Genomic DNA, 16,437 nt, shown 5'->3' with positions numbered 1-16,437 from the left:
TGTGTAAACCTGGAAGTAAACGCTATTGATAAAATAGTAGTTCATAGTTCCCTCATAGTTTGTAGCTTCTCTTTCATTCAGCTGGGATTTTTGCTGCGTATAATGAAACTGTCTTTTATCAGTTAACTGTTTAATTGGCTGAAGTCTGTTTAAGGGGAACCTGAACTTCTGACCTCATGATCTTTGACCTCTTTCTAAATGCCAACAGATGGTTGGACTGAGGCCATACAGAGCGCAGTGACAGGTTTTGAGGTTTGTGTGACCAGCACTGTTAGTGAGTCTGCAACTTTGTGACTTCTAGTACTGAGGTTTTGTGGCCTTTTTAGTAGCAAGCGTCTTTTGTGTGTCTGTGTCTTACTGGATAAATGTTAGTACATAACTCAGTTAATGTTGCGGCTTAAGCACAGTGGTAGCTTGGCTTGACAGTGTTGTGTGTGTGTGTGTGTGTGTGTGTTTGGTTTTTTGTTGTTGTTGTTTTTGCAATCACAACATGAAGGTTCCATGGATCTAAAGGGACGCCGCCTTTTTCTTAGGGGCAGCTCTGCTCAGTTTTAATTACATAATTTGTATGCTTGTGTCTTGCATATTTCTGCTATGACTCTTGATCCTAGTCTGCGATGACACCGGTAATGTCACCACCGGGTTCCCTGTGTCACAGGAACTATTGATATTGTTAGATGAGATTGGAGAGATGCTACCTGCCAGTTAAAGTGATGTAATGGGAAGGATGCTTCAGCATTACTCGTAACCCACCCTTTTCCCCCCTGTGGTGCATCATAGCAATAACTCCTCATGATCCAAACAACAGATCCGTGAGATCCATTTTATTTTTGATTATAGCTTCTGACATGTATTGATCCAGTTGAGCATGTACAGAATATTAATGTTAAAGCAACTCTATAGTGTTTTCGCGCTCAGCCCACAGATTAAGGGTTTTTTGTGAGTTCGCATGTGATCGCATTAGTGAAAATTCCTCCAGAGGATGAAAACTAAGAGCCACTAGAAAGAGGAAATGAAAGGTGGAGCTGATAAATACAGTAATACTGACATTTTTCTTTAAATGAAATTGACTGTAGCAGTTTTTCCAGACATGTGAGCTAATTCGTGCAGATTGACAGTAATTGTTAATTTATTTTTGTCTTTAAAGTATTTGGTAACCCTTCCCTGACTCCTCTTAGATGCCAGGTATTGAAGTGTGTCGTGTGCAGCAGTTGAGAATGCCAAATATCACCTTTCCACATGGCTTCTAGCCGTGCAGTTGTGTAGCGTTCACGAGAGGAATCAGTTTACTCTTATGTCAGCACATGACATCACATGAGTGAATTCCTTCGGCTGACTCACTTGGCACCTTCATGCAGAAGGACGACTGCGTGAGGCTACTGAAGCCTTTCATTTACTCCCCACCCCCCCACCCCCCAGTGTAGCCAAATAACTTGGCAGAGTCCTTTTTAAAGTTACCATTGCATTTTATAATTACCCAAGTGGGAATATCATTTAAAATTGAAACCTTTTTTTCTGGATCTAATTAATTGTATGCCATGATTAAAAAGGTGCTCACTGTCTTCCACGATGTAATAGGCTTCACAATCCCCAAGGATATTATAAGACTGCAGACGACTAACTTGCAGTTTCACACTAACTTAATGTAAACTGTTAATGCTACAGTTGCAAGAAAATAAGGCCAGGCTTTCTGCTTCGTGATATGTCTTCACTTTACAACATGCAGATGTTGCATTATTGACTTAGAACATGTTCTAATATACCACAGTTACAGATTTAATTTATTTTTGTCCTGAGTTGTGCTGATTCACACTGTGGACTGTGGACCCCAATTCTGCTGTTATTTCTTTCATCAGGGAGAAGTGGATGATGCATAAAGGTTTCCTAGCATTAACGTCTTGCAGCAATGGCCTGAGGGACTCTCTGGACTGAAGCCAAGGTGAGAAGCAAAGCCAAAGCCAATTCTTGTTTAACGCAACTCTGCTGTGCAACATGGCAAATAAGCACTCCTCTCCAAACACAGAGAGACCAGATGTACTGATGATGCAAGGCTCAAACCTTCTTTTTTTTTCTTCAATCCTTAATAAGTTATGGGGGGGGGAGTTTAGATTTGTCTTCAAGCTTGTCTGAAAACAATCTTGCATGTCTTCTTCAGCACCTTGTTCATGTGTTCTATTATCTCCAGCTTCTTAGATCAGTTTTGTAGTTTTAAGAGAGGAGCAGCTACACAGTGAAGATTTTCGTTACAGGTTAGAGCTCCCTTTGGAGGGATCAGTCTGCCTGATGCAGATATTACTGGGAGATCGAGGCCTTCTTAACCGTCTCTCCTGATCTACCACAGCTCTTGCCTGACCCCTTTCTTTGTGTTTAACCCTTTAAGACCTAGCATAGAACCAAGTCCGCCAGAGCTTACTTTATATTTTTACATGCTGTAGTGCCATTTTTTGGGAGCATTTCAAGTTGCTATACATCAATACAACCATTATAGCCCAATTTTAATTATATGTATGCATTAAGTCCATAGTAACTACATAAATTGCAAAAAAGTGCAATAAACTATAAAAAAATTGAAAATCGTTTTTGTTTTTTGTTTTTTTACATATACTTCTACTTGGAGAAATTTAATGGGTTTATCCCTCAAAACTTTAAATACAAAAAAGTTGCAAAAAATAGTTTACAACAACAGGAAATTTATTTTGAGTGTCTTCATAGTTTTATTTTTGAGATACACCAATTATTAAATACTGCAGAAAAAACAAACCTATGATGCAAATTTGCAAAAAAACAGCATGTGCATCAAAATAAACTATTTAAAGCAGTGCAGTTTGAGTTCTAAGCATCCCAGAAACTATTCAGAAAAGCATAAAGTCAAACGTAACTTTTAAAAACATCAGTATGGGCTTTTAAGGCCTACAAGTAAAAAAAACGACATTTTCCGTGAAAATGACGTCACTTCCAGTTTCGGGCAGGTCATGTCGGACATGCGATCGTTCGCGCTGACGTCTATTTCAATGTAGGAAGTTTTACGAACAGCTGATCGGATCGGCAAAGCGTGTTTCTGGAATATTATGTTTTTGTTCCTGCAAGCACTTTTTATGCAATTTTTGCAAAGCTATATGTGGAAGGAAACCGTGACCTAGGACAAGCTGATGGCATAAGATGTAAGTACAACTCCTCCGGTTTCATATGCAAAAAAAACTATTGCGCTAGCTTACATGGTTCCGGTTCTATGTGGGATTTAAAAATAGTTCTGCAAAACGGAGCGTGCCCGCTCCGACCGGCTTTAAAGGCTTAACAGTGTCCAGATTCAGCTGTTCTTACAAGTGAGAGACCTTTTCAACCATTTTGTGTGTGAGGGGAGAGAATGTTGATGTTGATGAGGTCCGCCCCGAGTTCCTGAAGGCTCTGGACGTTGTAGGGCTGTCCTGGTTGACACGCCTCTGCAATGTTGCGTGGAGATCAGGGGCAGTACCTGTGGACTGGCAGACCGGGGTGGTGGTCCCCATCTTTAAGAAGTGGGACCGGAGGGTGTGTTCCAACTACAGGGGGATCACACTCCTCAGCCTCCCTGGGAAAGTCTATGCCAGGGTGCTGGAAAGGAGAGTTCGTCCATTAGTCGAACCTCGGATACAGGAGGAACAATGCGGTTTTCGTCCTGGTCGCGGAACACTGGACCAGCTCTTTATCCTCTCCAGGATACTTGAGGGTGCATGGGAGTTTGCCCAACCAGTCTACATGTGTTTTGTGGACTTGGAGAAGGCATTCGCCTGTGTCCCTCGGGGTGTCCTGTGGGAGGTGTTGCGGGAATATGGAGTGTCTGGCCCATTGCTACGGGCCATTCGATCCCTATACAACCATTGCAAGAGCTTGGTTCGCATTGCCGGCAATAAGTCGGACTCGTTCCCGGTGGGTGATGGGCTCCGCCAGGGCTGCCCTTTGTCTCCGGTTCTGTTCATAATTTTTATGGACAGAATTTCTAGGCGCAGCCAAGTGGCGGAGGGCTTTCGCTTTGGTGGCCTCAGAATCTCATCTCTGATTTTTGCAGATGATGTGGTTCTGTTGGCTTCATCGGGTGAGGGCCTCCAGCTCGCACTGGAACGGTTCGCAGCCGAGTGTGAAGCAGCGGGAATGAGGATCAGCACCTCCAAATCTGAGGCCATGATTCTCAGCCGGAAAAGGGTGGAGTGCCCACTCCGGGTCGGGGATGAGTTCCTGCCCCAAGTGGAGGAGTTCAAGTATCTCGGGGTCTTGTTCGCGAGTGATGGGAGAAGGGAGCCGGAGATCGACAGACGGATTGGGGCTGCAGCTGCAGTAATGCGGACGCTGCACCGGTCCGTCGTGGTGAAGAGGGAGCTGAGTGTAAAAGCGAAGCTCTCAATTTACCGGTCGGTCTACGTCCCTACCCTCACCTATGGCCACGAGCTGTGGGTAGTGACCGAAAGAACGAGATCGCGGATACAAGCGGCAGAAATGAGCTTCCTCCGAAGGGTGGCTGGCCTCTCCCTTAGAGATGGGGTGAGAAGTTCGGCCATCCGGGAGGGGCTCAGAGTAGAGCAGCTGCTGCTCCACATCGAAAGGAGCCAGCTGAGGTGGTTCGGGCATCTGACAAGGATGCCCCCTGGGCGCCTCCTGGGTGAGGTGTTCCAGGCATGTCCCACCGGGAGGAGGCCCCGGGGCAGACCCAGGACACGCTGGAGAGATTATATCTCTCGGCTGGCCTGGGAACGCCTTGGTATTCCCCCGGATAAGCTGGAGGAGGTGGCTGGGGAGAGGGAGGTCTGGGCCTCTTTGCTTAGGCTGCTGCCCCCGCGACCCGGCCCCGGATAAAGCGGATGAAGATGGATGGATGGATGGGAAAGAATGTTTTACTCTTGGAACCAGTACTACTACTACTAAGTTTCTGTTATTTTAAAGGTTACATTTCAGTTGGGGCCTGGGATTATTGTATTGCTCACTGTTCTTACACCATTTTCTGAGGGGATTCATCATCATAATAGTTTGCATAAGATGGCATGGTTTTGGTTGCTGTTGCTAAAACTGGATTTTCTTCTTCATGTTCTGAGTTTTGTTGTATTTTTGATGCAGCCTGCACTTGTTTAACGTAGCTACACTCTAAGTGTGTCTGTGTGGCTTGAATGCGCTGCCACGTGCTGATCCACAGTGGCACAGTGAATATTTAAAAAAAAAAAAAAAAAAAGATGGTATGCAGTTCTCAGCACCGCACAGTACAGTTGCAAAATAAAGTTTGAGCTGTTGGAGTGCTCTGTTTTGTTCTCATCTACATCCAAGTCATAGTTTTAGACACACAATCAGACTAAACTATTAACATGAAACTCTAACTTTAGTAACTCCTTTCCTGCAGATACTTATTGCACAATTATTAGGAGGAATTTTAGACTGTTCCTGTTCCTTTTATACTTGAGTATTTGAGTGTTTTGTTTTGGGGTTGTTGTTTTTTTTGTTTGTTTGTGTGTTTTTTTTATTTTTATTGAATAGACCTTTCTGTCTTGCCAAAGCATCTTAGTTCAGTTAAGGTCAGTACTCTTCAATTCGGCCTTTCAAAAACCTGAATTTTATCCTTTTTAAACTTGTTCCACTCCTATGACAATGATGACTACATGACTTGTAGACATTCTTGGTGTCTTTTTTACTTCATGAATGCCAAAGTAATTAGAAATGCTTTTCTAACCTTTCTTAAATTTTATGCCACTTCCTCTGAGATCATTTGAAAATTCTGAGCGGTTGGTGGGAATTGTGCCTCAATCTTAAGACATGACATAAAAAATGGCTTAATCTAGAGGGAGGGGAACCTTCTGCAAGTCACACTTTCAGTAGCATCTCCTTGATTGGAACACCTGACTCTAGGGGGATTCATTAAAACAGAGATTTACGCACTTTCAGTACTTTCATCAGTGCATTTCTACAGTTGTGGTTTAGATGAAGATCAGGCTACATTTTATTGACCTTTGTAGAAACTGTGGTAATTCCTTTAGTACTGCCATATACAGCTGCAAGTAAATAATCAAGCAACTGATACTTCAAAGATCAGCTCATAGTTTCCCTACTTCCAGCTTCTTCCGTAATCGGATTTGTGCAGTGATATCTGAATCTCCTTTCTGGCATTGCTGTCAGCCACAGATGAATTGTTGACTGGATTGTTGTGGGGAGTCGCTTACTTATACCAGTTAATCAATTTCACCATCCCTCGATAGCTGACACTTCACTTCACCTATCTGACCAATCTTGTGTGTTTCTCGGACAGCCAGAAGCCAGCACTCTGTGCTTATTATACCGACAGACCTCTGCTTCGCATCCTGCGACATCCTGAAGTGACTGCCAGCGTTAAAAGATTGATGAGCGTGATCAGCTTTCAGTAAATGGGGACCGGGCTCTTGTTTGCACTCGGGCACTTTAGAGCCATTACCTTGCAGTGATTCTAGAGCGGACAAATGCTTGAGTGGGACTTGGTAGCAGGCAAATATCCTACCTCTCTGTTGATTTAATCAGCAGTGGTCTGTTTGTGTGTTTGTGTCTAACTTTTTGGACACATGTAATTTGAATAAAGAATTTACTTTGTTTACTGGCTAACCCTCATAACAATGGTTGTTTAAATGTCATGGTAAGCGTATAGGTGGGTAAGTGATTATGTTTTTGAGGAGAGAACTGAAAGTTAACCTTTGTTGCAGATTTGAACCACTCATTTGAACCACTAAACACAAGCCATTACACTCTGCAAACCTTCTCTTAAATGGGGAAAAAACAAAACAAAAGCCAAGACAAAACAAAACGTGCTGTGTTGCTGTCCCCTCTGTTCATTTACTGACTCTGAATTATTGTAATCACAGTTCACCATTGATTCCTCTACATGGAATATATCTACAGGGAAATACCCATCACTCAAGCGCCATTGTCATATTGCTCCAAAACACTAAATCCATCACCACATACATCCCTCCATCTCTTTTTGCCTCTTTCTCAGCCCAAGCCTAATATCACAACATCTGGTTTAAGGTAATAGCAGCTGTCAGCAGTTCACTGCAGACCCCACCCCACTGGGTATTTTGCTGATATTTATATTGTTTTTAAGACAAACGCATTTGTCTTTAATACCATCTTACATGATCCCGTCATGTTTCTTTGTGTTCTGGCACTCTCTGCACATCTTTTCACCCATCGCAAATATCGAGAGCATAAAATGAGAAGCCACGAGTCCTCTGTGCCCCTCCCCTTTCACTATTTCCCCTTCAGTTTGTGGGAAATAAATGGACCATGTTGCAGCGCTCCAGAAGCAGTCTTTATTGGTGCACTCTTGCTCTCCGTTTCTCTCTCAGGGGGCCTGTTGAACCAAGGAGCCAACTGAGGAGAGATTACACACCAGCGAGACAATGTTCAGTGCCCCACAGAGGCTTTGCACTTTCTGGAAGGGCTCTCATTATTATAGTGCAGGAGACTTCAAACGATTCCCCAGTAGCTTTTGATGCAGTTTGATGCATAGTCATGCCCAGCTCTCTGAGCTCCAGAATCACTGGGTGTGTCTCTATAATCAAAGCCCTGCTAACCCACATGATTACAGGAATGGCACACTGGCACATACCCTCTCCTCTTGGCAATCAGACACAGTCCCCCCCCCCCCCCCCCCCCCCCCCCGCGTTGCATCCCTTTCCCCCATCATTATAGTATGACTAGAATGGGTGATTCAGTGTTTTTTAAAGGCCCCCTTTGGTGGCACACATTAAACCTGGTTCACCTTTTGTGGGTATATGAGCTGTATACTGTTAAGAGTATTACAAACCCATTTAAGGTAGCAGAAACCGTTGCATTGTTAACGGTTTGGAAATACAGCTAAAAACATCAGGGTAGGGCTGGGCGATATGGCCCAAAATTCATATCTGGATATTCTTTAGTTGGATGGCGATATACGATATATATCGCGATTATTATATTTTTTTTTTTAAAGCCATAAAGTAAGAGCAAAAAGAGTTCTTAGTCATGCTGTGTCCCAGATCTCACACGGGCACTTTTATTATCATAGAGCGTAGATGTACATAAAAAAATTACTCAAATAAATTATCAGCATTTATTAAACAATAATGCTCCATAAATAAAATAAAACAATGTTGGTTTTGTGCATAACAAAAAGCTCGCAATTGTGCAGTCAAAATGTAAACTAAAAGACGCTGAGCATAATAACAAAGACAGATTTTGCAGCTGCTCTGTTCCCAAGTTCTACTGAGTGACTGACACCCTGACAGCAGTTATGGCGTTAACGTCATTTTAACGAGATTAACGCTGACAGCACTAAAATCGTAATCTCCAAATGTTTTCTTTTTACCGACCAGCTCCTCTTTGATAGCTGCCGTGTCCATCTTGTCGTTGCCTGCAGGGGAAGCGATGGGGGAGGGGAAGTTGTGTTCAGTGAAGGAGAAAGGCGAGGCAGAGTAACATTATATAAACGATATTGTCACATAAAAATATATTGATATATTTATGTCTGTGAAGGTTCTCAGTCATCCAGGTCATCGTAGTCTAAGGAGCTTGGAAAGAAAAGCGTCTGGACTTCTTTGAGTTGCTTGAAGACGTTTCACCTCTCATCCGAGAAGCTTCTTCAGTTCTAAGGTCAAATGGTGGGGAGTCCCAGATTTAAACCCAGTGGGAGTATCCCCCCCCCCCAAAGATTTGGGGGGGAACTCCCAAGTGAAACGTCTTCAAGCAACTCAAATAAGTCCAGACGCTTTTCTTTCCAAGCTCCTTAGACATTGATATATTTAAAAACGCAATATATCGCCCAGCCCTACTTCAGGGTGTTGTAAATGTTTATAAAGTCCTATCTGAATTAAAATGCTCTTTCCCAGCCTCTCTGTGTGCATGAATGAAAGTTCAATTATTAAAATTGCTCAAAAGATTTCTCACATATTACCCCATAAAGGTGGAGATACTGCACATTAATCTATTCATCTTACTGTTTCCCAGCTGAGTCGCTGCAGAGCAAATTCCTCTGCTTCTGTGTATTCTTTAAGTGAAGTGTTTTGTATTGTGCCATTCTCTCCTCACAGATGCAGATAAATTCTGTTTTGTGCTGTGGATGTGCTCATTGCCATCTAATAGTGTATGTCATGTAAAGGTTGAAGCAGCTGAGTTTGATCAGAGGAAAGATGGTTGCCTCAAGCAGCAGAGGCAACCTTAGCAGCAGCCCCTCGTTGTCTCTTCAGTCCATCCTCGCCAGACTGGTTGGCTCCAGGTCCGTTGTGGAGAGTCTGCACTTAGGTGACACCTAAGATATAAGCAATGACACTCACCTATGAGCACCTCCCTCAAGTGCACAGAGTACTTTCAAAGTCAATTGATTTCTCCAGCTTTTTGCTTGCATTTGTTTTTTGGTTTATTTTTATTTACACTTTGGTGTTTTAATACGCTGGGAAGCATTACATATTTGCATTTCTGTCTAAGTTCTGACAAAATCAATAATTCTGATTAAAACTGATCGGATACTTTTATTGGAAAGTCATCAATGTTGTGTTGCTATGCTAGTGGGTGTGGCTGTTACAGAGGTTTAATTACCTGACCTTTAATTCAGCCTTGTGAATCAGCCACACAGATGCGCTAAAGATGTAAAACTGTAATGAAGTGTCAATTTGGGGCAGTGGGTAAGTGTTTACTGCACTTACATGAGCTGAGACCTAACAGCTTTCAAGTTGTGGAAAATCTGCATGGAAACGTGTGTTAGAGGACCTCAGTGACCACAGGATAATTTCCAAGTGCATTATTATGCAGGCATTATAGTTTCCACGGCCAGTGTGTGATGGCCGGCTTGTGTACGAGTGACGTTCTGTAATCAGATGGTACATGCAAGGCTGTCTGCAGGCGACCACATGCCAGAGGGTTTGTGAAAGACACTAGACCACAACACGTGCAGCAACTACTGCATGTGCCCTTGAGGAGAATTTCTCAAAGTGGATTTGAAAAGTATAGAACAGGAATGGCTGCATTTTCATGTTATATGGAATTGTACTTTCCCATTGATTTTTTTTTTCCCCCTCCTCTCTCTCTCCTCCCAGCCCGCTGCAGCCAGCTGTAAAGTATGTAAAAGACATCCCCCTTTTAAACAAATTGATTCCAGATAGTCTCTTACAGTCTACAGGCTAATGTTTGTCATGGTTGCATGGTCTTCCTCATGATATAAAAAAACAAACAAACAAAACTGACTTGCTTACTACCATAGTTACTACTACACTCCCCATGATGCGGTATTGTTTGGCTTGTTTGAAAACTGATATAGTTAATCACAATGAGAAAAGTGAAAGACATTATACATGAAGTGGCAACCGTGGCGCTGGGGGTTGGGAAGCGCATCTGTAACCGGCAGGTCGCCGGTTCGATCCCTGGGCTCTCTGTCCTGGTCAAGACACTTTACCCTACCGCCTACTGGTGTTGGCCAGAGGGGCCGATGGCACAATATTGACATTTATTTTTTTACTATGTACTTTTTTTTTTTTTTTCTGTCAGTCTGCCCCAGGGCAGCTGTGGCTACAGCTTGCCTCCACCAGTCTGTGAATGTGAGAGTGAATGAATAATGGAATTGTGAAGCGCTTTGGGTGCCTTGAAAAGCGCTATATAAATCCAATCCATTATTATGAAGTGTATAATGAAAAATTGGTATAAAAGGTTGTGTTAATCCAGTGTATACTGACATGTTAAAGAGGATTTCATGATCTAATTTTGATTATGATCCATGCCTTATAGTTGACAAATGTCAAGAGCAACAACAAAAAAAAAGCATAAAATGACATTGTATAGCAAAGCAATTTTTTTTTAATGAGATTTAGATTATGTCTTATTGTTATGAACCATTATGAAGTGCTATAGGTACATAAACTACAAATAGATGGTTTTAACCCATTGGTAGGAGGCCGCTAGGCAACATAATGACATCATAATTAGATGTGGGAATCACCAGAATGTTAATGTAACATGGAGTTGGTCTGCCATCAGTCTGCAACTGAATGGGGTCAAGTTGGCAATTACATGCAACTTGGAAATGTATCTGATAATATAATAATTAGCTGTGATAACCCATCAAAAACGCATATCTGTTGCTGTCTACATACATAGGAATTCACATTTAATTATTACATTTGTGCTCATCGGCCTTCCCGTTCTATAGGAATATGACCAGAATACAGCCAGCAACCAGTTGTCTACATTTATAAATCAGTATTATTTGCAAACCTGTGGCTATCTCTCTGAGTGCAGTGGCAGTCAGTCCAAGTCATGCCGCGACTCTTTGCAGAAAGATTGCACAGGTTGCCTGGTAGGAGTCAATCGTTGCAACGCGAATACACATTTAGTCAACACAGCTCGTAGTCATTGGCAAAATGTGGGGGAAAAAAAAATCAGTACACTGACCAGGCAGCCATGAATTTTTGTTTGGTGGATGCAAGGAAATTGCTGATGAATTTTTACTCATTAACTTGCTCTGAATTAGGAGGTGTCTTTTTTGGTTTTGTGGGGTTGATTTTAATGTCAAGCCCTCTTGTTGCTACTATTCCCTGACTATTTTCATTTATTTAATGAAATACCAATATTTGGTGTCTGTGTATTGTTACAGTATCGCTATGTAAAATTCCACAACACTATTTTGTTTTTTATTTGTTGATTCTCATACATGTGTGCTAATTTGATTGTGCAACTCCTAATTGCGTAGGAAGAGTTCATGGAGAGGCCCAAATTTTGTGTATGGGCACACTTCTCTTTTCAATTTCACTTTCTTACTCCAGTGGACATGTGGTATGACCAGCTGAGGTACTATCCGTCAGTTCTGTAGCTCTTTTGGCTTGTGAAGAATATTTGTTTAGAAGTGGCCCGGCTCTCTTTTATTGTGACTGTGCGAATCTTGGCAAAACCTGCTTGGTCTTACACAGATGTCACACTGTGTATGACTAACATAAGGTAGCTTGTAATGAGTGATGGACCATATGTCTCAACTTACAGCACTAATGAACTAAATGAGCTGACAGCTTGATGAACTGAACATTTGATAGATGCCTTCCAGAATATGCCAATCACTCCCCTACATAATGAGGTTACTCTCTTATGCGGTCATTAATCTGTGTTGAGTCTCATCAGCCCTGTTATTGCAGAGTTTAACATAGCCTGCATTAAAATATCATTTAGTCCAATTAAATTGTTTTGAATTGCACTTCTCCCCTCGTGCTACTACCTAGTCTGCTACAAGCAAAATGCAAGTATGGTGGTAAATTATTTATTTATGTATTTATTTATTTTTTTAATTGAATAAAGCATATGCATATGGGAAGTCGGTAAGGATCACGGCAGAGTCGTTAGGCATAGCCATCCCTGCATTTGGAACTATAACTGTGATGTTCTGTGTTACCTCTGAGATCTCTGTCATCATAATTGTGTACATCACTTCAGGTCTGGGGGATGGGGATAAGAATTTATCATGCCAGAGACACACTTGGGGAGCATGCCACTATTCTCTTCCTTCATACCTACTGTGTCCAAGAGCATTTAAGCTTTGAGGAGCTCTTCCCGAGGGGGTGATGTTGATAATTAAGTCAAATCTTAGCTCCCGTATAGTAAGTACGAACACCAGTGCCCAGCTGTTTATAGCTGCCCTGGGAACCAGCGCATTTTCCAGGATTAGAAATCCTTTCCTAGTTTGCCCATGTGAAGATCAGAGCCCTCCCCCAGCAACAAAAATGGCCTACCAGCCTGCTTGCCAGGGTGTCTGGCTGTCTGTATTGGTGTCATTGAGACGTGCCTTCTACATCCAGTCTCTCTTATTTGTCTCAACGTACAATGACCCATCATTACTGCCATGTCAAGGAGACGGAAGCAACCAATCATATCTGGCCTCGCAGGGCTGGTGGAGCCAATCAGGTCTAGAATTCCCATGGTAACTTGTGCCTGAAAGCCAGGGCACAGCCAATCGGAGCAGAGAGTGCCACTTAGCTATTAGGGTTTAATTGCCTGTTTCCGTTGTCATTAATAAAAGTTGTAACCTCTCTTTTTAGAGACTGTTATACATTCAGTGAACAGCACAGTGCCTCGGCATGAAAGCAGCCTAATGGCATTTGAAAGAGCGTAACACAAGGGCACATGCACAGTGACGTTTGTGTATCATGCTCTGTTCATTCACTGTACAGGCCAACAACAGTGCTCAAGTCGCTTGTCAACCGAATGTCTTTTACCCTTCAGATTCTCCTCTGTCTCTCTGGCCAATCATGACTGCTTCATCCATTTGTGCACAAGACCCTACCATTAGCTTAAAGTAGGTCATTTCAGGCCAGGAGGGAGCCAGACTCAAGTTTGCATGGTCACTTTCTCTCCTTTTAGTTTAGCCTGCTTCTGACGAGCTTTTCCTTTCCACTCTGCTCTACATTGTGTTGTTTTCTGCTCTGTTCTTCCTTATGTAATGGCTGAGCAGTAAAGCGGCGTGTGTGTGTATGTCATAGCCGTTTCCATGGTTAGAGTGGCTGAGAGCGTAGAACAACACAGCATGCCCCAATCTTGGGCACTGTAGTGAGGAAAGACTTTTCCATTTTCTTTCTCCAGGTTTGCCTGTTTCTTAGTCTTAATTGCCTTTAACCTCCCCTCCTTTGCTCTGTCAAACTCCGAAAGCAGAAAAAGGTGTAGTTAATCATGTTGCATGAGCCAACGCAATGTTGTTTTTTTTAATGCATTTTTTTTATAAAGAAGGATATCCTTTTATGTTGAAACCCAAGTCCATTAGGCACCATCAGATGTTCAGATCAGGTGGTAATTAATAAGACATTACTCTGATCAATAATTGATTGTCTTTCATTTAGTGGCAGCCTATGGTTGCTTTCAGGGTTGGAGTAAAAGCAGCATTCAAAACGTGTTGGCATGTAGGGTTTGAGACAAATTCAGCAAAGTCTCAGCTTCCTTGTCAGTTCTGATAACACAAAATGGTCACAACATGATTTCTTACTCACTGAAAATCTTACAGTCTGTTCCATAAGTTCAGAGAGAACAGACAAGATATGATTCCTGCATTTACATTTTAAGCGACTCTTACAAACCAATGTGAAGCATTCTCAGAGGCACTTAAACAAAGAACACATGTTGTCATTGTAAACCCACTCTGCTCTTAATGTGCGCCAGCTTTGCTTTGGTTTTGTGTAACAAATGGGTTTTTCTTGGTACATGGTTGAGCGTGCAGTCTGGTGCTGTGGGCAAGGTGCTGTGTTCTCATTTCAGTCTCTCTAGGGAGAGCTCCACCATCAGAGAGAAATGATTGAATTTCTTTCTCTGCTCCATTTTCACTCATTTCTCCTGGAGTGGATCTGCCTGTGCCCCCAGCACATTGTAGAGTGTGCGTGTGTTGTATGCAGATTCCGATGTTGGCATGTATACAGGCCAGCATGGGTGTTCTTCACATTATATAGCTGCCTATGCTTGTAGTGCTGAAGCATTTCTTTCAAATGTAAAACTCTTCTTTTGTGCCTCTTTGTGTTCATTTTCCAGACGCTGATATGCATTGAGGATGAGTGGAGTCGGCGAAAACTCATCTGACCCTGGCAGGGCAGAGTCACGGAAACGCAAAGAATGTTCTGCTGAACTTCTTGGACCCAGGTATTTGGTCCCTTTAGGAGTTATGTTTTTGACATTTCTGCGAGTTTTTGCTGTGTACAGTTAAATGTAATGTGGGGCAAAGTAGTTATCATGCACTAAAGGTCAGATCCAGTTTTAGTCGGTCCACACAAATGAGTAACGACTTTGCAAAGTTGTCCGGTTCACAATCTCCTGCACACATTTTTCTTTAACCTATTGTAACATAAATGGAGTAGACCTGATTTATTAGCAGGCTGATAATATCGACCTATATTAGCTATTTGCCAATCTATCGGTATCTGCATTTATAACTGTTAATGAAGGAAAAGACGAGAGAAACACCCTTCAGCTGACTGACGCTGAATAGTTTGTAGACCAGAGGGCACCCTTCAGTTTCCCAATCACAAACACAGCCACCTGCTGACTGAGCAGAGTCTGGCAAATCAGAACGTAAATAAATAACTATATAGATCCAATGTGGGGGAAATGTTTGTTTCATGTGTACGAAAGAGAAAAATATTGGCTGACATATTGAAATAAAGAGTTTTTAAGTCGGCAAGAATGTTAAAAATCCTATATTTAATCGGGCTCTAAGTGTAATATTGGTTTACCCTTGTGCCATGTTAGCAGCGTGAAAGCTCCTAGAAGGATGAATTGACACTAGTGTTGACTCTCCTCGATGCCTCAGTAGATATATTGCACTGTCAGTGTGCTGTCATTTGGCAGCTTTCAAAATGAGAGGCCTCTTCAGCCCTACTCAGGAAAAATGTGTGGACACTGGAACCCTGGTGTAGTTTTATAGATGGATGGACTTTGCTACCCTGGAGCTGTTTGATGCACTTCCACTCTCTTGAACCTTTAGCCATCAATCTGTATCGCCCGTGTTGTGTTACTGCTGTCCTCAGTGCAGTTTCTCACCCTTCTGTTTTTGTCTCTGCAGTCCCAAACGGAGCAACGAGAAGCGTAACCGCGAGCACGAGAACAAATACATCGAAGAGCTCGCCGAGCTGATCTTCGCCAACTTCAACGACATCGACAACTTCAATGTCAAACCTGACAAATGTGCAATCCTGAAGGAAACTGTGAAACAAATCAGGCAAATAAAGGAGCAAGGTACAAATGGCAGCCTCTAATATTTTTGAAACGTGATACTTTGTTGCAGAAACAATCAAGATCCCTACAGTGCAACAGCGAAAGGAATACGGAGTTATTTGAGCTGTTTATTTTATTTTATTTTTTTATTTCTTTATTCCCATGAAGTTCTGTAATTTTCCCCTTTCAGCTTTTTTTTATGTCATAAAGCCCAGTTTTATACCTTGGCTAACCTTAGTGAAAACACGTCAGTGGCTTTGACACAGCTGCAAATCAAATTCGTTGCTGTGTTCTTAGTTGTGCCTTTAAAGTTCGACACAGCTTCCACGGGTGGCTTTGTGTTGACAGAAACCTCAGATCTGATAGCATAAATATTATGATTTAGGATCTGTTTCATACACAGTAACTGGTGTTCTTATTAAAGAGCAGCACAATTGATTTAATGTTCCCTCCAACACTCCATCATACAATGTGGATGAGCCAGAGCAGTTTTTTTATTTTTTTTTTTTGTTGGCTGCCAGTCTTTCCCAGGAGCGCTCTGAGCCAGAACATCAGGCAAATCGATCAGCATGTTTGGTTGTACTCGCTGCTGCCTCTTTTTGTGTGTGTGTGTGTGTGTGTGTGTGTGTGTGTGTGTGTGTGTGTGTGTGTGGAAGTAGGGGTCTTTAGTAAGTGGTAGAACACTTAAAGCTTTTAAAAAAACAGGGCTTCTTCTCTTGCTTCAATTTGAAGGAACGTGCTGATCTTAAT

General features: G+C 42.3%; 1 protein-coding gene across 9 annotated transcripts in view; it reads left to right on the top strand.

Moving 5' to 3' along the window:
• The window catches only part of ncoa2 (nuclear receptor coactivator 2), a 61,707-nt gene that overhangs the window by 16,187 nt on the left and 29,083 nt on the right, over positions 1-16,437 (top strand). For 8 of the 9 annotated variants that reach the window (XM_082547050.1, XM_082547054.1, XM_082547056.1 and 5 more), the window contains 3 exons: positions 1,857-1,939; positions 14,509-14,616; positions 15,536-15,708. In XM_082547050.1, the coding sequence (XP_082403176.1) occupies positions 14,528-14,616; positions 15,536-15,708 (262 nt within the window). In that variant the 5' untranslated portion in view covers positions 1,857-1,939; positions 14,509-14,527. The remainder of the gene's footprint in view (positions 1-1,856; positions 1,940-14,508; positions 14,617-15,535; positions 15,709-16,437) is intronic. The other variant, XM_082547052.1, reaches the window with a different exon arrangement.

Source organism: Aulonocara stuartgranti (assembly GCF_965226115.1).
Source record: "Aulonocara stuartgranti genome assembly, chromosome: 9".
In the NCBI taxonomy this organism is placed as follows: Eukaryota; Metazoa; Chordata; class Actinopteri; order Cichliformes; family Cichlidae; genus Aulonocara; species Aulonocara stuartgranti.
The sequence above is the reverse complement of the archived record's forward strand: the minus strand, read 5'-3'. Positions and strand labels throughout refer to the sequence as shown.